At 43.7% G+C, this 21,527-nt stretch overlaps 3 protein-coding genes across 5 annotated transcripts; 1 reads left to right on the top strand and 2 right to left on the bottom strand.

The window, feature by feature from the left end:
- The first annotated feature begins 5,875 nt into the window (after positions 1-5,875).
- Positions 5,876-7,546, top strand: LOC112873661 (proline-rich receptor-like protein kinase PERK9). Its single transcript, XM_025936676.1, has one exon. It carries the CDS (start codon positions 6,322-6,324, stop codon positions 7,072-7,074), a length of 753 nt encoding a protein of 250 aa, XP_025792461.1. The 5' UTR covers positions 5,876-6,321; the 3' UTR covers positions 7,075-7,546.
- A 1,391-nt stretch (positions 7,547-8,937) lies between these two features.
- On the bottom strand, positions 8,938-12,744 carry LOC112873660 (small GTPase LIP1-like). The gene is made up of 7 exons (XM_025936675.1): positions 12,342-12,744; positions 10,880-10,971; positions 10,660-10,798; positions 9,951-10,255; positions 9,801-9,854; positions 9,591-9,718; positions 8,938-9,439 (listed from the first exon to the last, which is right to left on the bottom strand). Exons 1-7 carry the CDS (start codon positions 12,445-12,447, stop codon positions 9,247-9,249), a joined length of 1,017 nt encoding a protein of 338 aa, XP_025792460.1. The 5' UTR covers positions 12,448-12,744; the 3' UTR covers positions 8,938-9,246.
- Positions 12,745-13,050: 306 nt separating this feature from the next.
- Positions 13,051-21,454, bottom strand: LOC112873651 (cell cycle checkpoint protein RAD17). 3 transcript variants are annotated; one of them, XM_025936663.1, is made up of 12 exons: positions 21,068-21,454; positions 20,242-20,302; positions 19,399-19,481; positions 19,077-19,124; positions 18,076-18,171; positions 17,533-17,632; positions 17,017-17,327; positions 16,554-16,923; positions 15,637-15,762; positions 14,192-14,381; positions 14,054-14,114; positions 13,051-13,703 (listed from the first exon to the last, which is right to left on the bottom strand). In XM_025936663.1, the coding sequence occupies exons 1-12, from the start codon at positions 21,290-21,292 to the stop codon at positions 13,476-13,478; spliced, it is 1,899 nt and encodes a 632-aa protein (XP_025792448.1). In that variant the 5' UTR covers positions 21,293-21,454; the 3' UTR covers positions 13,051-13,475. The 3 variants fall into 3 exon arrangements, with proteins under 3 accessions (XP_025792448.1, XP_025792449.1, XP_025792450.1); XM_025936664.1 differs by having other exon boundaries at positions 18,076-18,132; positions 21,068-21,452; XM_025936665.1 differs by having other exon boundaries at positions 19,399-19,485; positions 21,068-21,186.
- Positions 21,455-21,527: the final 73 nt, after the last annotated feature.

Here is a 21,527-nt window from a genome sequence, read left to right on the forward strand (position 1 = left end):
CAAGGGTGCCGATGCTCGAGTGCCGATCTAACGGCTGAAATGGTGCGCATCTATGGGCGGTAACGGTCGTGCTGTCTTGACAGTGACCACCCATGACAGAGCTCTCCACTCAAACCGTGCGGGTTTGGCAAGTCATCAGAGCACTCGATTTTCTTAATCTAAGGTTTTTGCGTTGTCCATTAGGGAATAGGGGTAACAGGCAATCTCACAATACCCTTTTCCCCCTGCTTTGTAAAGATAGCCACTTTCCTCCAGAGTTTTGCAGCGTATGATGAGTGTTCCCTCTTTTCCTGTTCTCCACCTCGCTGGCTCAATCCTTTTGCCCTTTATTTTTAGCAGGAGAAAGTATGGAACCTCGATTTTCTGATAAGATGATGATGGTGAAGAAGACAAAAATTAAGTGTGTTTTCCACGCTAGGGCGGTCAGTGTTCACCCCGAAGCTTGACTAACAACATGTGGCCCGTGGGCGTTAAAGGTGCCTATGGGCTTCGAACTTCTTGGGCTCCATGTTGGAACGTCAGCTGTAAGCGTGCGAAAAAAATATGGGTCGATAGCCACCCGTTTCCAGGAGTATAGCTTTTAATTTTTAATTTTTTAAATTCACTTCAGTTTGGAAAAATTCACTTCGCTTTCAAAAATTATGTCTTGTGACGTTAGATTGGAAATTTGCTAAACTAGAAAATAAAAAAAATCCGCCAGACTTTGCTGGATCACACCTCACCGCTGGCGGGTTCCAGTTGGCCCACGAGTAAATGTCTCGTCGCATGATGATATAGCGGGCTGCTTTCCGCCTGTATAAATAGACGAGACTAGCCAAATGTGGGCCCAATGTACACGTTTGAGGACCGGATCAGCCCACGGATGATTAACGAACTGCGGCCCGCGGCGCCGTGTGGGGGATTTCTATTTATCACGCGCGCGAGCAGGCGCGCACCCATCGCAGATCGCAGAAAGAGTTGCCAGAAAGACCAATCGCAGAAAGAGATTACCGCAGCTCACATGCCTACTCCCAACGTTCCAAAACTAAATGCAACTCTTGCTTCTCGAAAAGCCAAACAATTTTATCAAACTTATATAAAATAGTATTCGGTAAGACTACGAGCAATCCGAGAGGGATGCAGCCAGCCGCGGCCGGCAAGGCCGGAGTAGACGGTGGGCGGCATAAAAAGCCGCCGCCACGGGTCTCGGCGACGTCCTTTTCCCCTTTGCGAACCGGCGCTGTCCGTCACGCACGTACCTCACCTTGTTCGCCTCGCAAGTTGCCGGAGGTGTTGTGGACGTGATGCAATGGTCGGCGCCCCGGCGGGACGCCGATCCGGCGCCGGGGTTATCCTACACTATTCTATTGTCCTACACTACTGATCTAGTAAACGCCAAGCATGGAACCGGCGACAGGAAATGTCAAGCGGCAGTTAGCTGACGATCGACGCGCCCAAGCTAACCAAACCACAGATCCACCGAGAGTCTCTCTGACTAATTTAGGTCGAAATTCAGAGGTCTAAACAGCAGTCAGCACTGTTGACCTGCAAGCTGTACGGCTGCGAAGCGGGGCGCCGTGTAGTCCGTGTCTGTGCATGTGCTGATGCGCGGTGTACGTGGGCATAGGCCTTCCAAGTCAAAGCACGGTGCACGGATACTGAGCTTGTCTGTTACAACTTACAACCATGCGATTTACATTGACAGGCCAGACCATCGCAGCCTGTTAATTTGCCGCCACTGCTATGACGTTTGCAAGTCAGTAGCCACTCCTCCCGAGCCCCCTACTTTTCTTGTGGTAGCTACCGTCACATCGCAACTCGCACGCACCCGAGAAAGATACGCGCGCGCTGACTGCTCTGCTGCAGCGCGGCACGGCGTTTCCTTCTCCTGCTTGCTCGCCTCACCTCTGGATGGCGAGCGAAAAAGGGGACCAGGGCGCCACACGTCGCAGCAGAGATCAGCCGACAAATCCACAGCTTTGCCCCGGAGCCAGCCAGCCAGCCAGCGGTGGCGGCGGCGCCGCTGACGCTGCCGCTGCCGCGCGCGCGACCCGCGCGCGGAGGGTGGCGGTGGCGCGCCGACCTTTCCTTCTCTGAAAGGGAAAACCGCCGCGCGGCGGGGCCGCTCGCTCGCCTACGGCAAAAAGTTCTGGCTCTCGACCGGCGCCTGCCGGCCGGTCGAATGCGACCAATGGCCGGCCGATATTTATCATGCGCAGAACGCGTTCTCTGATGCCAAGCCGCCGTCGATCTACCGGAGACGGAGACGTTTTTGCACTGGCGGCCGTGTTTCCGAGCAGCAGCACGCTGACGGCAGCTGAGCTGAGCGTCGTCAGCAGAATGCCGTTTCGCTGTCCCGAATTAGTTAGCGGTAGCTTTCCGAATTAGCTCCCGAACGGGCCCCTCCCGTGCGTCCTGGATGGCTACCATCCTCAGCTCAGAATAACTAAGGTTGTTATCGATCCTTCTCACGGGCTCTGCTGACATTCCGACCATCCAGAGCGCACAACGCCATGGGAGAAAGAAATGGCCATTCTATTTGTATGCAGGGGGAGTGGTTGCTGCTGCTATGGTTTCGAGATGATTCCGGAGAAATAACTATGTTTGGAAAGGCTTGGCGCTAATGATGACGGCCGGTTTGTTTATGGGAAAGAGTATTGGTATTAGCGTGATTGGTCTCGTCATGAGGAGAAAAGAATGCGCAACTGGGCGTAGGAAATTCTGTGGAGCGCCGCCCATGGAGGTTGTTTGACCTGCACATGTGTTGCATACGCCCACTTGGAGAAACTAAGAAAAGATCCAACCGATGGTATCGAGGTTGCACTAGCTTAATCAAATAGTAAACAAGATGACTATAAATGTCATCTTTCAATAGCCACAAAACAGATGCAGCTACCTATTAAAAGAGAGAGAGAGAGAGAGAGAGAAAACAGATGCAGCTACACAGCTAAATGCAACCAAACGCAATTAGTTTTGCGTTTCCTGCAAACTCTAATATTTCTAACATTGCGATATAGTCGCATGATACTTTCCAAAGAAAAGGTGTTATAGTTACTTGCATTTGATACACAGTTAGCACTCAACCAACACGTGACGACCATTAAACAATCGCAAATGTTTTCTACTCGATACCTTGAGAAATTGCAGGGAAATTGGATGGGGCGAAACAAATTTACTTTATTTTTTTGCCCACAAACAAATAAGATATGTAATGCCTGGAGAATTTTTCCTTTTACTTCTTGCTTTACATCCTAAATTCCTCCAAGCTATTGAAACGCCGGCACATGCTAGCCTTAATAATTAATATACAAGTACGGAGAAGCTTGTTTTACCAGTTCCTTAGTAGTTTTTAACTTACCTTCTCTGCAGGAATATTTCACTGAAAGCTCCTTTTTTCAACCTGGTCGGTGCTTAACAAATCTTCAAGAGTCTATCCTCGAATAAAAGAAGAGATATTCACCCTCATCGTGATCCCACGTGGTTTCCACTATGCTCGCGGTAGATCTCTTCCCCCTCGGGGAACAGCACCCAAAAGGGTCATCACCGCATCACTTTCTCTAAAGAAATCTGTCCTTTTATCAAAATCCCCATCAGCAAGCTGGTGTATGAGAGATGCTTGGGCTTCGACCAGTGGTAAAGAATAGATCGACCCTTCTCTTTACATGTTACACACATGCATGTACTAGTACTAGTCTACAGCCAAGCCAGTATGTACACTTTTCCTTTCCGGTAAGCTAGCTTCACATCTTTAATTAGCCTACGATTGTCGATTGAGGTATCTATCTACCGTACTATTTTACTACCCACGCAACTATCCTTCTTCTTTGCCCTTCATAGGTTCCAGCTGCAAGGTGAGGTGAGGCAGATGCACAAATAGAAAACATGCATATTCATTGCACCGTTCAAGGCACCTGCACGTTTACCATCCTAGAGAGAGAGAGAGAGACAGAGAGATCTTTGCACTGCATTCTTTCCATCCTGCTGTCTAAAGAAATTCATGTAATGATGTAATAAATAAGTAGCATTGTTCTAGATACTTAGTGCACCGCATAGAAGATATTATTTTGCAAAAGTTCAAAAACCACTATGTCTTTACTCAATCATGAAATCTTCTCTCTCTGGCGCAAAACGATGATTTTAATTAGGAAAAGGACACATTTTGAGTTGCATAACATAAACCATGATATATTTTTAAAACTTCGTTTTGAAAAAACTAAATGAGTATATTTGTGTCCAAAGTAGTATTCTACTTGTACACCATGCTGTTTTTTTTTCAAACTACATGATTAGATTTGAGTCTAAAGCGCTTTTCTAATTCATTTTCCTTTTTTCTACATACTGTAAGAAAAACAGTACTGCAATGTTGCTGTTAAAGTTGGGACCATGATGAACCAACAGTTTAACCATGTTAATAAACCAAAGTATTCCAATCTGCCAACTGATCACTGACCGCATATGATGTTAATAAATATATTCTTGATAGGCTTCTGGCACTGCAAGGTCGCTGTTTTTGTTTTCAGTGTAAAATAAAACCACCAATTCCATTACCGACCGAAAGTACAAAGACTCCATCCAGCAGCACCGTCGATCCTACTCTGGGCTGTCTCGCATTTGCATCCGCAACATGCATGTCTGCTTGCGCGAGCCTTTGGTATATCTAGGGTAGCCCCAAACAGCAACAGCTCAACGCCTCAACCTCCATTCGTGCATGTGACGATCACCAAAAGATCCCTGTGGTTTTGGCGGTGGCGTGCTACAGCCCTCGTTCAGAGAAAGTGGCTAGCCGGAGCCTCCATTTTGACGCGAGTCTTTGAAAAAAAAAAGGGAAAGGCCTGAGAAAAACCCGCGTGCTGCGCAGACGCGAGGGGAGAGCCGCCGCCCGCCGGCCGGTGGACCCCGGCAAAAGGCCGGGAGGAAAAGCAAGGCGGCGTCGCTTTCCGCGCGTCCTCTCGCGCGGCGGCGATCGACGGACGGCCCGATGCGGTCGAGCGGCACCTGCCGGAATCCCCATCCGGCGGCCGGCGTCGGTTTGGCGGTTGCCGGCCTACCCGCAGTCGGTCCCTGTCCTCCAGATTCGCGCTAGCTACAGTGAAAACCTAATTCAGAATAAATCAGTCGTCCAGGGAGAGGGGGATCTTTGTGGCGCGGCGCGCTCGTGGGTCGCTGTGCGGTGGGCCCAACGATTCTTGTGCGGGCGTCGTGGGCCCACTGTCATAGACGTGCTGCAGGCTCTTTGAAGCATGGAAGCCTTTTGTTTTTGCAGCGCTGTTTTTTCTCCACCGAGTCCTGTGGTTGGCATGGTTGGCTGAGTAGGCTGGTCTAACTGTGGCTGTCGGCATTTTTTTTGTTTTGCAAAAATGCAAAACCAACCCCCACTTGGATTTTTATTTTATTCAGAATCCCTTGTCTCAAACAATCCAGGCGCTTGTTTGTGATGCTGATACAGTACGAGCAGTTAAATTTGACTAAGTTTATCTCCTCGATTATTGAAGTTTAAATGTGTGTAGTTAAGCACTTGTCTAAATTATGGCAAATTGAGCTATACAACATGAAGTATCGCGCCCATATATATGTCCTAATTATGCCGGGAGTATTTTAGTAGTTTTTTAGGGAGTAGACATAGCTTAATCTTTTGCTCCTAGCTGTTGTAGTACTGTTCTGGGAACAATGCTCACAACCGGCAAAGAACAAAATACCATTCTCTCAGGGGGCATCACCAAAAGTATTTTTTTTAAATTACCCTGGAAGACAATTTGACACGTGCAAACTTGCCATTAGCGCTAGAGAAGAAACCGAGGACGGTAGTTTGTGGTCAATTGTCAAATCCCCTCCCATATTTTCCCCAACGTTAGACGGTGTGACACCTAACCCATCCCCCAACCTTCATCTCTCGGCTATAAAGAGGGGCCATCGCATGCCACCGAGCTGTAGCCCGGAGGTGGAGGGTGGGCTTGCTCTCGGTGCATGGCCATTCCCTCTCTACCTTAGACAGCAGCTGGAGGAGGACAACATCTTCTCCAGTCTCCACACGAGAATAGATAGAGCTTCTTCTTCCTCGTTTTTTTTCTTTCTTTGTTTCTTTCTTCTTCTTGATCTAAAGCCGCTGCATCGATCAATCCTAGCATCCTTGCTGTTTTTCTTCCCCAAGGATCTCGCTAGCTTCTTCTTGCAGATTTCGCTCAAACTAATACAAAGTTCTTTCAGCTTTTAACCTTCTCAGCAGTTCATCTCCTTTTGATTTCCTTTGTACTTCAGCAATCCCAACGAAAACCCGTGTCTTTCTTGGAGCAAAATAGCGCAGAGAGACCTAAGAAGTAAGACCTTCCATCCTAGATCAGCAAGATGGAAAACGTTCTCCTGGATCGATCGTCTGGAAGCCTCGAGTTCCCGAAGAGGTCCCTCGGCCGCAGCCGGCGGGGGCTCGGCGCGAGGCCGGCGGGGCCGGGCGGCGCGTACGGCTCCTTCCCGACGCTCCAGCCATACAACCACCTGCACAAAGGTGGCGCGTGGCCCTCCGCTCCCGCGCTTCCGTACGCGAGGCCTCCGATATACTCGTCGCCATCTCTGCCTCTCCTACCGTCCAACCAACCGCCGCTCCTGCCGCTCCCACCCACCGCCACCAAGTACGCCATTTTCCCCTGCCTACCGGCAGCTCCGCCTCCACCACCGCCGGCGCCACGCGCCGGCAGGGGTGCAGCGGTAACCACCACAGTCGTTCCAGCAGCAGCAGCAGCGCCAGCACCTGCGCGGCGTGAGAGGGACAGGAGGAGGAGGCCGGCAAGGCCGCCGCCGCCGTCGACGACGGAGGCGCCCAGGGCGCAGAAGAAGAAGCCGCTGGAGCGGGCGACGCCTCTACCGCTCGCGCCGGTGGTGACCGAGGCGCTGGACGACCTCGAGCAGGAGGTGGCCAGGAACTTCGTCCAGGACCTGCTGCACGCGCTCGCGCCGCCGCCCAGCAGCCTGCCGCTGCCCAGGTTCTCCCTCGTCATGAAAGCGTCCCCTGCCACGGGCTCCAGGGCGGTGGCGCCGCCCGCGCCGTCCTGCAACGTGGAGGCGGCCAGCGCCCACGGCATCCACGGTCTCCTCCGCCTGTAGGAGAGAAGCAAGCAAGGCTTCTCCGCCGCGTTTGGTATTCTCTATAATATTTCCCTCCAATATTATTTTTTTGGCCGGGAAAATTAAATGCGTATTAAAGGTAGAAGAAAAATATTGGGAGAAAAGATGTGATGCTCGAGCTATGGTCGGTCGAGTTGTCCGTAGTGTGACTGTGATGGTGGCGTTGGATGGATGCTATCTCTGGCGGTGCAAAAGCGAGAGGAAGAAGACGATGTCAGCTAATGAGGTTAGTTTGTGGAAGACGCCATGTGGTAGATATCTAGGGTTTTACGTGATGTCTGCCGACGTAAGTACGTAACTTTGTACGACGCAGTACTGCTTTCTTGATTGGGTGATGGGTTTTTGAATTACCTTGTATCAAGAGATTAATTACTACATATATGGTGTATGCAAGTGGGTGTGATGATTTTATTTATATATATATACAAAAAAGAATTGTGTGCTTGGCGAAGTATTGATGTGTGGAAATGTTGCTTCCTTGTGATCTAATCCACCTGTATTAAATGTGTCATGAAAGCGGCAATAAGTATTCATTATTATTGATCGAGAAAATTATAGTTTTGATGCTCGTTTATTTTGCAATCTACTTGTGACCTTTTTTTCTTCAAATTTCCTAATGGTTTTATTGTGTGTTTTGAGCGCCTTGTAAATGGAACGTTATTATGTGTTTTGAGCACTTGGAAATGGAAGACAAGAAACAAACACATGTATGATGATCGATGAACATTAGGTAGCCTTTTAAAATTGTTAATTTGTACTGTCCTGGCCTGACCAAGTGTCCATGGCGAACAAATACACCTATAACCGTACGAGGCTTGTGCTAGCTAGGCTGACGAACCATTTCTAATGAACAGTTTTGTATGTACTCCTATAGCAAGGAATGAAAGTTTGTTTGAAGCAGAGAGCCGAATTAGCTCTTGAAATGAGAAAAAGATTGGTCCCTGAGAACCTCATTCTGTATTTTTTTTTATTGGGTTAAGTTTTTGCTAGCACTAACTTATGCTTTTCTTCTCCAGTAACCCAACATAGTAGATCGACATTACAAGAAGACAATATGTTTCTAAAAGCTACATTACTTTCTAAAATAAAACAATGGACCTACCAGGATCTGAATTTGACAATTAAAGCAAAGTATATCAATATGCATGGACAATGATTTTGTTCACTTTATACAATTGCATATGGAAAAAAAAGGAGAAGGTAATTAACCTCGAGCATCTTTAGTAAGTTCCCAATGAACCCATACATGATGTACCGGAAGTATATCATTGGATATGCACATTTACCTTCATTAATAATCGAAAGAGAAAAAAAGCATCATAATACATTTTGGCGCAGGAATAGTGTAGGGATTAGTAGCTAAGCTTTGGCTATCATGAGAGCAGCTTGGTACTCGTACTTGGTGAGCATGAAGATTATTAATAAGACCGAGCCTTCTTATTCCTACTCGGTACAAGTACTGATTCCTCGGCCGCGGCGTGAGCGTGTAGGACCGGTTGCCCCTCCGGCCTCCGCGCGCGAACCGGAGGAGTGTCCACGGGCGGGGTCACGGTCGTCTCGTCGAGTTGGTTCTGGGCGGCGCGGTCGCGGTCGTGCCGGTAGCTGGCGTCGGCTTAGCTGTTGAAGACAAACGTGCCCGGTCCGGTCCAAGTTGTGTGACGGGGTCGCCACCGGCCAGAATGGTGGGAGAGGTCCATCTAATCCTTGAGGACTTGAAGAATCATGGGCACAAGGGCTTCATAGTTCATACAGGTCCAGGCTCTCAGCTTAGCCTGGCTGTAAATTTGTTTGTTGACATTATTCAACAAAGTTAAGATTGGTAGGTAGTAAGACCAGATCAAGTCGCCCATGAAAGGAAAGAATTCTTCTATTGCTTTTAGTATACTGGCACATTATGTATTGTCCTCGTATCAGTTACATTTCTTCTAAATGAATACAGATGGAAAAGAGGGGGAAAAAGAGAGAGAGAGAAGGAGAGAAGGAATCACCTAGTGATCAGATAATGACAGGACAATTAAACCAAAGCAAGAGAGCTCATCTTGGCAGCATTCAAGTGCTGCAAGCAAGGCACTAGGCAGCTCAAGATGCCGGTAGGAACTCAATTCCTAGGCATCATATGCTTCCCACATTTTGCGGGTATGATGGCATGTATCATACGTTCGTATCTTCTCGGCTTGTTCGACCGCTGCTCACGTCCGGAAGCGACGAGGAGGAGAACCGGTGATATCTGTAGTTATCCAAGGACGACACGGGCTGCTGCGGATTCAGAGTTGGTGGCGGTGCGAGGTTCCTCTGAGCTGGAAGTGGGACTACTCCATTGTACAAAAAGCCCTCACCACTAAGGCTGCAAAAACAAATAGAGAGAATTATAGATAAGTACACGCCACAATTGTGCCCCAGCCAGATGAATTAAGTGTTCCCATTTCTTCATCATTTTATTTTGTTCATTCGTGTTTTCCTTTTTAGGGTGTCTCTTTCATGTTAGGCACGCTCACCTTTTCCTTGGGAAGCTATCCGTGACATCTCCAAGAGTCTCTACAGAAAGGATGGTATCTTCTCTTGGAGTGAGAGACCAGGGACTTGGGGCAGGAGGCTCATTTGAAAAGTATCTTCTCCTGATCAACTGAAAAGATGCGGTTCAACAGCATTAAAGGTGAAATTCATGGAGCAGAGAAAATAAATCAATGAAACTTGTCTATACAAACCATGCGGAAAAACTTGATCAGAGCTTCTTTGTCATATCTTGCTTGTTTGGCAGCCTGGAATCAATAAATACATAGTACTGCATCACGTTGGTAAGCATAAACAGAGTGCAAGTAACGTGAGATGGGAGTAGGACAATTAAGAGATCTAACCGACAGGAGGCCAGAGTTCCCAGGAAAGCTCTCTGTGAGTGGTAGTTCTTCACTACGTCGAAGAAGGCCCTGCTTCTCAGCCCATTGGCGAGCAAGATCAACAAGGTTACCGCTGCTTGCTCTTGTACCATCTCTTGGCACGAGATCCACTTTATTAGCTATTACCAGATAAGGCACTGGAAGTCCTCCCGGTCCACCAGATCCAAGTGGAGCTAAGAAGGTGCCCGTTTCAGCAACTTCAACAGCCCATTTACTCAAGTTTGTCTTGGACTTCCTCTGTGAGAGGTCATAAACAAATATGACCCCTGACGGACAAATTCAGAAAAAGTGAGTTCAAATGCTTACAGTATTAATTGAGAAGAAGCAGAATAACTAAAGAGGGCAGAGGTTTCTCTAAATTAGAGGTTCTGATAGCTAACAGATTGAAGTGGGAAGAAATTTAGAACCAAAGTGGAAAAAAAACCAGGGCACTGACAGAAACATATAGAAAGGAAAAGGGTGCAGATGAAGAACTGCTACAAAGTAGCCTACGCAGATTGAAGCATTAGCACTACAAAATATAATAAATAGGCCTACTGTCGACAGTTTTGTAGAGTCAAACGTTAACTGAAACTAGTAGGAAAAGACGCCAAAATCAAACCGTGATGCTTACAAAGATGCAGGACATAGGCAGTAATATGTTGGTAATAAGGAGAGACACGGCGTGTACCGTTGATTTGTGTATAGAAAATGGATCGACATGCTTTGTATCGTTCATGTCCTGAGACATCCCAAAGCTCAACAAAGAAGTTCCTTTCAGCATCACTGACATTATTCGATGAACCACCTGCACTTCCATAAGTAATATGCTGAAATGGTAGAGTACAAAATGTAAGTTAGGCATAAATTGCAAAACCTACAAGTCAGGAAAGTACAGAAAATGAACTTACTTTAATGCCCACTGTGCATCCTACTGTTTGTGCTGGTCGAGCAATAGCAGAACCTTTTAAAATGAGATGCACCAGTGAAGATTTCCCAACACCTGAGAATGGAGAAAAATTAAGCACAAAGCATACAACTGAAACACTATAGCCAGCAGTGTAAAATTCAGAAACATGCAACTGTATTGTGGAGGTTCAGTTGCCAATTCTTCGGCGCAAAATATCATCACCACCTCCAATAAAATAGCACACATGCACGATTAAAAAACTCACAAAAATGCTAATGAAGCTCTCAAGTTTGAACTGGAGCCAGACCATGTGCCAGTGTCATTATCAATACCAGCTGTAGTAACTGTGGTGTTGTTTTCATAGAATAGAATGGTCTTTTCATTCACTCGGGTTTTACTAGAAACCTCTTTTTTTTTCTTTTCTTTCCTACTGATTCTTTTACTTGTTGGGTCTAGAATTCGATCCTAGGACATGTGCACTGAATGTTCTCAAAACAAAAGAAATTTAACAAAGCTCAGTTTGCTCTATGCTATTTCAAACCTTTTAGCTCATAATATATGGGAAGCAGGATAAGCAACTCAATCTTCAAAGAGATATTACAGCTATTAGATGCTAATGAGAAATTAAAGGAGATGATGTTGCGGGTACTCTTAAAAGGTTCCCAAGGATCAAAGCTTCCAGGCTAAAGACAAACTAGCTCCAAGAAGGATTCAATCTCAGAATACTTGCAACAATACACAACTGATAAAGGTGAGTGCCTGATGAATAATTAAATCATGGAACACCCTAAAAAAATTTCCAACTAGGTTTCAGATACCAGATAAAGTTCAAAACTGGAACCTTGGCAGTTGGCACTTAGAGATACTGCTTTCAAGTATAATGAATTCAGTGAATCTGTATGATGACGGTTCCCATTCAACAGTTCAGAAAATCCCAGTCTCCACAAGGCAAACAAAATGTATCAACCTTAGTATGGATTCGATTCTATTGAACCCATGCTCCTCTACTGACACTACTGCACCTATATATCTCGTCCAATTCCCTACGTCAAAGCAGGCCAAAAGGTTAACAGAATCGCCACACCTTCAAGCAGAGCTATACCATCCTGAAATTTTTGTATATAGGTTTAGGAATATGACATTCTGCTTTTTTAAGAATTCTAGGGATCACCACAGACCGGTTGCATTGCATAAAGGACCAACAGGTTCGAACATATTACATCTCCGAGCTAACAGCAGGCCGTCACAGTTTTGAGTTCAGACTACCAGGATCACTGATTCAAAAACCTTCAGGTTCTGTTTTGATTCTGAATTTTAAGACAACTCATTTCATATTCTAATGAGACCTCAAAATGGACAATGCAGAATCGGTCAGAATCAGCGCCTACTCGCGTTCCCAGATTCTCGTAACTTATGCCAAGCATCAGGTTCTAGCTTTCCAGGACAAGTTGCAAAAGGCACACCTGAATCACCGACGACGAGGACGCGCACTTGGCCGAAGGGCCCCACGCCGTTCTGATCCCGGCCGCTGCCGCTGCTGCTCCGGCTGCCGCTATCCTTCCAAAACATCGCCGCCGCCGCCCGCGGCCCGAACCGACGGCACCGACGAAACGGCCCGGTGGTTAGTGCTGGGGTTGGGATCGCCGGATCGGCCTCGACGAGACCCGCCCGCACCGAGCGCAATTCGACGCGCCGGCCCGGAGGAGGCGGGATTCCGGGAAGCAAGGGATCAAGGGACAGCTCTCTCAGGCGAGGGTCCGAGCACCGACAACGGGGGCCGTCCGGCCGTGAATGGCCGCGACCGGGTGGCCGAAGACGTGAATCTCCCACTGTTGTTCTTCGGTTGAAGGTGATTACACTCTACGAGTACGATTGACTGGCAATAAAATATGTTCGCTTAGATCGTGGGCACATGATGCCCAAAATTAGTCAACTCAGATTTTGTGCTCGTCGGATCGCTCAACGATTTTTTTTCCGACAAAAAGAGAGATTTAGCTCGATTTGTTGCCATGAGGCCAAACGCGCAGCGCGGTTAGGTTCAACAGCACAATCCCGTGCGTGCGGCAGAACATGGAAGCACGATCGTTTTTGCACGATGTAATGTGCAAAAGGTGAAAAAAAGAAACACATTTTTTTGAAACTTGAAAAAAAAATAAGCGAGACAATACGATGTGGAAGAAACCCGATCAGATGATTTGCATGTTAGATCATAAATGATTCTGTAGGGTCAGTCATCATGGTAGATATGAACATGATAAATCAGCTCGCCAAAATGAACATCCATCGACACCTGCCTTACATTTGGTGAAAAAGATCCTACTGCATTGCTCGCTCCAGTCTTCAACAACCGCATCAGTGATCAATCAAAATAAAAAAGAACTTGCTCGATTGAACATGCTGCTTCAGGATGTGAGGTCACTGAAAAATCTGGTGCTGTCTTTTCGACCTTGGATTTGGTATGCAAAGATGGCAGGCCTCCCAAAACTGAACTCAATGGAATCTTTAAAGTGGACCGCTACAAAATCTGCTATGCAGCATCCAGCAACGACGTGATGGCGTCTCATAGGATAAAGCAGTAAGGATGCATGATCTAACTTTTAGCATTCTTCTATCTCGTCATCATCTTCTTCATCGTGATTTCCATCAGCATCGAGTTTATCGACCAAGAGCGAGCCACCTATGCCATGAGGCAGTAAGCTGCTCCTAGGCTCATCGTTGCGGGGACCAATCCATCTCTCCAAGGGTCTGAATTCTGTGACAATGTCAGAGAAGTTGCAGGAAACACAGGAACTTGAACAATCAAATCTTTCCTTTAAAACCTGGTCCTGCATTTTCCCCAACAAATTGAAAAATACAGATTGTCATGTACCAGCTGTTTAGTAAGGATAATGAATATAATCACTGCAGTGATTCCATCGACCAGGATCTAAAGAAAACTATTCTGAACGTCCATTGACAGAGTTTAGCATTGTACTAAAATAAACTGTTGAAACATGCATGTTTGAATGCTAACGTGAAGAATGTATGAACAGCTTGACTTCAGAAGACAAGTTCTAAGAACCATGAAAAGGTATGTGTATGGTATAAGGAATTGGTTGAGAATAAGCATACCAATTTTCTGTACATCATTTTGGTAATTGCATAAAACATTGTAGGATTTAGTTATTGAATTTACCTTATTAGATCGAAATGACTGCTCAGTTTGCCAAAGCTTCGGGCTACGGATAGTATGCCACCTGCTTATGCCAAATCATAGTGAAACAAATAAACATCATAGCTCTGTCAGATAAAATTATGTTGACAGTGAAAATACCTTGAGGGAGCCACATGAGCATTTCCAAAAAGAACCCCTCGTGCTGCAACAGATGCAGCAATGAGTTGCGCCATATTTTCTGAGTTGTATGACGTGAATAGACTACCAGTAAGAAGACAGTCTGCCTCACTCAAATATGATACCACAACCCACGCATCATCAACAGCTTCATCATCAATGAAATCAAGAACTGCAAAACATCAGATATCAACTATTAGTTAATCTATTTAAATAATGAGTGAACCATCAGTTATTGAGTACATATTTTCCTTGAGGGAGCAGCGGCTTCAAAAAGCATACTTGTGAGTACAAATACGACAAAGCAAATGAAAAAAATTTCAAAACACAAAAGCAACAGTAAGGAATCCATAAAAGCACTGACAGAATTATGAATGAGCTACCCATTTGGCCCCAAGAGATGCTTAGCATCACATATTACTGCAAATTGAATCTGCCAAGTTGCTACTTCTGCTAAGTAAAAGCACATTAAAAAGAAAAGAGGCCTTAACAATATTCAAGCGAACACACATACTTTTTGCAGCATATAATTCAGTAGTTTGTTAGCCTGTGAATCCGTGCACAGTTATTTTCTATACAATTAAAAGATTCTCTGTCCTTTCAACTACCCACCTAGTTTGATGATGCACATTAGCTAATCCTAAAAGACTACAGGAAGACCCAAGACATCAAGGAAGCAAAAGCCACAAAGCTGAGACTTTAGTTGGGTTAAGCCCCCATGGATAAGCTGGGCCGCCCAACAGTTGCAGGCTAGTACCGGTAGTAGCACCCCAGCGTCGGTAATAGCAGTGTGTGAATAATTCCAGGGCCATCAGTCAGAGGTTAATTTGCTGTAGAATCCTAATGGAATGCACTTATACTTTGTTAGTTTAGTAGTTTGTTAGTTGGTCCAACTCATTTGCCCATCAGAACAAAATGCTAACAGAAGTTACACGAGGTGAAAAACTGATAATTATCACTCAAAAAAAGGCATGCAAAGCAGCACAGATATCATAGTCAAGACGCTGAGCCTGAATAGTGTGAAAGGATCCATTTGCTTAATTCATGTGATCATGACAACACTGAACCCAGATTCAGATTATTATTATAATTATTATAATAATAATACTGAGTAAATGGCTAATGGAATAACAATCAAATGTGATACTGTGATCATGATGCATTCAATAAGCAAAAAATAATATAATGTTTGATTAAACCAGTAATTTTCAAATGCTGTGCAAGAATAATTTTGCAAGCTCAAGAATTACTGTTTCACAAATCAACATAGGATCAACTGACAGCACCGGCAAACTTAAGAAAAATATAAATAATGTTGTTTCCAATATACACTCATTAACATGCCTGCGAGAACTATATAAAACATGGGAGGCAAACACAGGTCAAGTATATGTTATTCTCTACTCCTATGATTGATAGTAACTTACCATTTTCATGTAGGAAATCTGTGACTGTCCGTACTTTTCCGTGTGCTTGTGAAAGAATCTTTTCAGGAACATCCATTTTGAGTGAATTTCTTCTCAGTTTTTCTTTGAGAGGGAATGGATCCAGGTCTAGGAAAGAAACATCATAAATTTCAGAGAGAAAACAAAAGTAAATGACGCCCACGGATTTTCTGAAACACAGTATTGTTAATCAATAGTAGTCAGTCCAAATAGAAGCCACAGCATATAATTGTAGTGTTATCTAATCATAGGGCACTAAATTGAAAATATGGAAGTCAAGAGTATGGATATCTGGTCAGAATTAGACAATGATTGGAGCAAATGAATTTAATAAAGAAACACTAATTCGACCATGTAAAGTGCAAAAGTACACTGGAATTTAAAAAGTAAATTGTTGGATTACTGTATGTTGGTTATCATAGTCAAACAAACCCAATGTAAATCCTTTTCTTCATCAAAAAAAACCAATGTAAATCCTAAACAGGGGCAGAAGTGCACAAGGCAACATATGGTTCACATGGATTATTTCTCGCCAGTCTTGTCAAAATTGAATTATTTCTGGCGAAATTCCTGCATTCTAACTTTCTAATTATGTGTTAGAATTAGATCCATCAAACTGAAAAGGATGAACAGCTGTTGCCTAATAACCAATTAATAATGAACAAAAATAAAAAACAGTGGCAAAAAATGCATTGACAGTTCAAGTTGAACAAATAGCAACAGGTCAACAAAAAAAGGTGCCAGAATATACTCACACACTCTAAGAATTACAAATTTGAATGGAAGAGTGTACATAGCATTATCACAACATGAAGACACAAGAAATATTTGCTTGCAAAATTTAAAACATTCTGAGGTGAATTGTTGATAGGGTGAGATAATGCTTAGTTCTTACATACCGATATCAAAATCACAATTAGTTTCCCTCTTATTGTGCAAAAATTTCCCCAATGCATGAAATAGTGTAAGAGTCTCGTCTCTTCCACATGGAGAGGGTAGTGCACTGCTGAGGCCATAGCTCTCCTGCCGTGGAACCAGAGAATCACGTCTCTTTGAACCAGCACGAGTAGCACTTGTTGCCAGTGCAGAACTATGCCTTCTAGGATCAAGACAATAATATTGAAGAGACATTATTGCATGTCTGATGTCACCTCCACTGGATATTGCTATTTGATGCAGTAGTTCTTCAGGTGCATCATATATTTCTTCTTTGCATATTCGAATAAGAATTTTCTTGATCGAATTTGTGGTTACCGGATTGAAAGCAATCTGCAAGAAATTGGTGGTGCCCTATTAGAAACAAGCGGCTAAAGAAACATATGTAACCATCATCATAAAATCCGTCAACATTTGGTCTTTTACCTTATGAGCGCCAGCACCTTGAAGTAAGGACTCAAGGTCCTCAGAGTTCCACATTGCAGTATCGTTACTCTCACTTTTGTGATAGTGAGTAAGTGAAATGACAGTTGGTACTTGGGTACTTTGAATCAAACCAGTTAAGCATTTTCCTAGTCTTGCAAAAGCAGCATTTCCACTTGTTACAGGGATGTCATCAATCAGAATAATAATGAGCTTTCTTTTGGATTTGGTGCTCGTTGGACGAAGCATTGCATATTTTCTTATCTTCTCCACAAAGTTTTCAAATTCTTCCAGCTTGGATATATAGCGTAATCCTTCAATTGAACATTGAAGAAAAATAATAAAATATTTAACAGAAAAGTTCTGGCAATTGGAATGCTTTGACAATATGCCAGAGTACCATGGACTAGTTCATCAATATGATAGAAGGGTGTGGATGTGGAGTTCATACATACTTAGATCAGTTCTTCAAAATTGCAACAAATAAGAGAGAGAATTTTTAGATAACAACAACGCTACCTGAATTAGCATGAAGATGTTCAGCCCATAGTGTTGGTACTGGAGTTGTCCACTCACATAAGTCCGCTCCAAGGTCAGCAGCAATCGCTTTCACGGTTGCCTGTCATAAAATTAACTAGCTAAATGCAGTTCCAGAGCAACAGAACCAAGTTCTCCACTAGTATAGCATAATTAACACAAAATACCACCCCTGACCTCAAAAGAAAGACAATAGGAGTAAACACAATTGAAGAAAGCAATTAGTCTAATTGTGAGATACTAGTAACTAGGATATTGTTAGATTTTGAGATGTGCCATTATTTTCTTAATAACAAGATTCCAGCCTTAACTTGATCAAATTCTTGCTATGACATGGTGAATAGTTTAGAGCTGTCAACATGTTATGCCACGTTGTGGTTGATGATGCACCAAATCACATCTAACCAACTAGGGATCAAACAAGTGTAGTGAACTAACTATCGAACTTAAGGACGATGAGCCCAAACTCAATTTCACCATTTGGTACAAAAATTTCAGAGAAGAAAATCTAAGGGAAGGACATACGGATTTTCCAACACCAGTTTGCCCAGTTAGGACAAGAGTCCATCCTCCAACTGTTTGCTGCAAATTTGTCTTTGCACTATTAGTATCTCTAATTGTCTGTAAAAGTTGAAATATATAAATAATAGAAACAGATAAAAGTAGCTGAGCAGAGTTGATATTTGGTAATTTTGAACTGCCTACAGCAGTAATAAAAATTGAACAATAATTTCGCACTTCAAAATTTAAATTAGTTCTATCAATACATGGTTCTTATGCCATGAAGGAATGCTCAAGAACTTCACTTGATCCTAACAATTCAAACATTCACATGTTATGAAAAAGGTTCCTGATTTTGGAAAAAAATATCACGAAATAAAATTTATCAAACCCTACCGATGAACATGAAATTCCAGAAATGTTGTCAGAACTTCGCCAAGATTTTTTTAAAATTTTTTATTGTCACGATTTCGCTAAATACTGTCCCTGATGCATCATAAATCATATAACAACAAAGAATTAAGACAATATATCACAAGTATAACACATTAGATAGACTCGTCACAAGATATTTGGTACATAAATTCATCGGACCCCACCAATAAACATGAAATTTCGCTGATTTTTTTCCTAGCCCGATTACTCATGTGATTTCATGAGATACTCTCATGAGCAGACACGAGATTGCAACATGAGTACAACCCACACAATGCTGGACGAATTGCACTGCTAGGAAAGGCATATACAATAGCATGGCTTCTCCTCTACTCTAGCAGAGAGTTCTTCAAAGGGACCAAGTCCCCATCCAATGCATTTTGAACTATCACGTAACCAAAAGGGAAAAATAACAAAATAATATAGCTCTATCTGATCCGTAGCAACGAATATGCTGATAACCTAAAAAATTTCCACTATGTCGGAAAAAATTAGATTATACACGCACTCAGCAAATCTGCATATTATTGAAATATATTCCACTAAGTTAAACTCACAATCGAATTTGTTTCAATTCAAAGAACAATCACCTTTGGTGCCATCAGCATTTCTTCCAACCATTTCTTTACATCTTCAACCTGTAAAAACAGATTATGCAAAATATCACATGAAGTTCATTCCTACTCATTGCTCATGCATGGTGATAAACTATGAGAAGACTGAAATAATACATCAACACCCTGATATATTGGCATTAAAAAAAACTATTGATCAAGCAAGAAACATAAAATAGGCAATATAATAGATTGAGTATAACGATACCCCATCAAAGGATGAGCTAATTTAAAATATTCTAAAGGTGTACAGAATAACGTATGTTGTAACTTATAAGTTCATAACAAAAGAACTGACCTTCTTTTTATGAACAGCAAGCTCTGCTAATGAGCGGGGCGTATACTTGTCAACCCAAAGCTCTTTTGTTTTCCGTATGGATCCTGCCTAGAAGTAGGCTAATCAGCAGAAGACATCGAAACAGTGAAACAGTGTAACTTCACATTCACAAAGGTCTGTGAACATCAGAACATCACAGGATCAAGGAAAGAAAGATATCATCCGAGCCAAAGGGTTTCCAGATAAAGACAGGAAACTGAAGGTTCATCTAAAAGCAAAAAAATATATATACATGTGTCATCCTGAATTGCTGATACTAGTGCTTGCTACATGTCCTCAAAATTTAAATAGCAAATGCCATGGGTTATCCAAAAGAATTTCACAAACTACATGAAAAATCCAAAAGGAGGGAATGGGGGAAAAGGAGATGTAACTTTCTCTGGTGCTGATTCAGTATAGCATTGCTGCTGTTTATTATTCTGTTTTTGGGGGCAGTTCAACTTGCTAATTTATCATCATCCAAGGCATTGGGCATCTCTTTTGTGTTCCATATCTCACAGTCTACTTTGCTTGGTTTCTCAGCAGTATACAGGATTTAACTGTGCAATACAGTACAGTAACACAGGGAATGGAGCAAAGTGAACATTATGCAATGTAGAGTTGTAGACTTACAGACCATACAAACAAAGAAACAACTAAACTCAGAACTGCTAAACACATAACGTTTATTGGATGTCACAATACACACTATTTGGAAACTTTTTTCAGAAGAAACCCTATCTTCATAACTTTGTTCTGTTATATGAAATTCAAAATACACTAAGAAAATACAATTATACAAGAACGGAGGTGAAGTAAATATACCTGACATGCCCAAGTCATCAAAACATTCTGAAAAATCTTCAGAGAGCATATCAAATTCAGCCTTTTCAGACAAGATAACAAAGTATCAGTGATCAATTACAGAAAAGGATCAGCTCAATCCAGAAAAGACTATATGATAGTGGATAGAAAACGTATATATAACACTAAGAACAAGGTAAGGCAGGAAATAATTTAAATGAATGTTCTATCCCTGTTCGTGCAAAACTAGCCGTTCACATCCAGTTGTAGCCAAGCTGGAATCAGCTTGTGAGTTATATCAATAGTAACACAAGAGACCACACATCCAAATTACTTACAAATAAAAAACGAAGCAGACATGATTATTCCTCAATAATACTTATTCTAGCTTAAAACAGTTGAGAAACTATAATACGTTGAAATAGAACCATTGTTGCATTTGCTATTTAGATGAAAAATAAAAGGAGAAATGTGGCGAATCAGGGCAGGCATCGTGTAAGAATCAGTGATTTTCCTCTTTGACTGATGCCAGCCTTGGAGCTTAAATGCTAGAGGGCATACCGTTCATTTATACAAATTCCATGTCTTAATATTTAGTGGCAGCCTAGACTGACCAATCAATATGCATCATATGAAATCAGAAGCCATGAATTCTTAAGCTTAACTACGGCTAACAGAACTTAGAACCGTTTATGTTCATCATCTAATTTCACGATTCAAAATAGATAGCATTGCATTGGACTAACAACAAACGGATCACCACACTACTTACTACGCACGACACACAGCCTTTTTAAAAGCAAAAAAAAAACAATGCCCAACCAAACTCTAGGTCGAGTTTTATCACCTTCAAGGAGTCCGAAGCCGCGGATTCCGAGCAGCGGCGGCGGCCTCTCCCCGCGCTGCTCTCGCGGCGCGGCTTTTTCCTCGAGCCGCTCGCTGCCTGAAACTGCGACCGCGCCGGCGCCGACGCAGGCGTCCTCGACCTCCGCGCTGAAGGGCCGCGGCGCCCCCCTCTGTCATCTTCGCCGGAGGAAGATGAGAGGACGACGACCGGCGGCCGCTTCCCCATTGGTGGCGGCGGCGGGAGGGCGTGCCGATTGCAAGGACCCTAGGGATAGAGCCTGGGAATCCGCACGGCGAGATGGTTGGGTTCTGGGGGGTTCGTTTTGCTCCCCGGCCCCCGCGCGAAGTTGGGGGTCTAGGCGGGGATGGAAGGAAACGGGGAAACTGGGGACCGCGGGAGAGGCGCCGTCCATGTTCCAAGACTCGGAGCGTCGGGGCGGATCCTCTACGGCCGCCGGATC

The sequence above is a fragment of the Panicum hallii genome, chromosome 9 (assembly GCF_002211085.1).
Source record: "Panicum hallii strain FIL2 chromosome 9, PHallii_v3.1, whole genome shotgun sequence".
Lineage (NCBI taxonomy): Eukaryota > Viridiplantae > Streptophyta > Magnoliopsida > Poales > Poaceae > Panicum > Panicum hallii.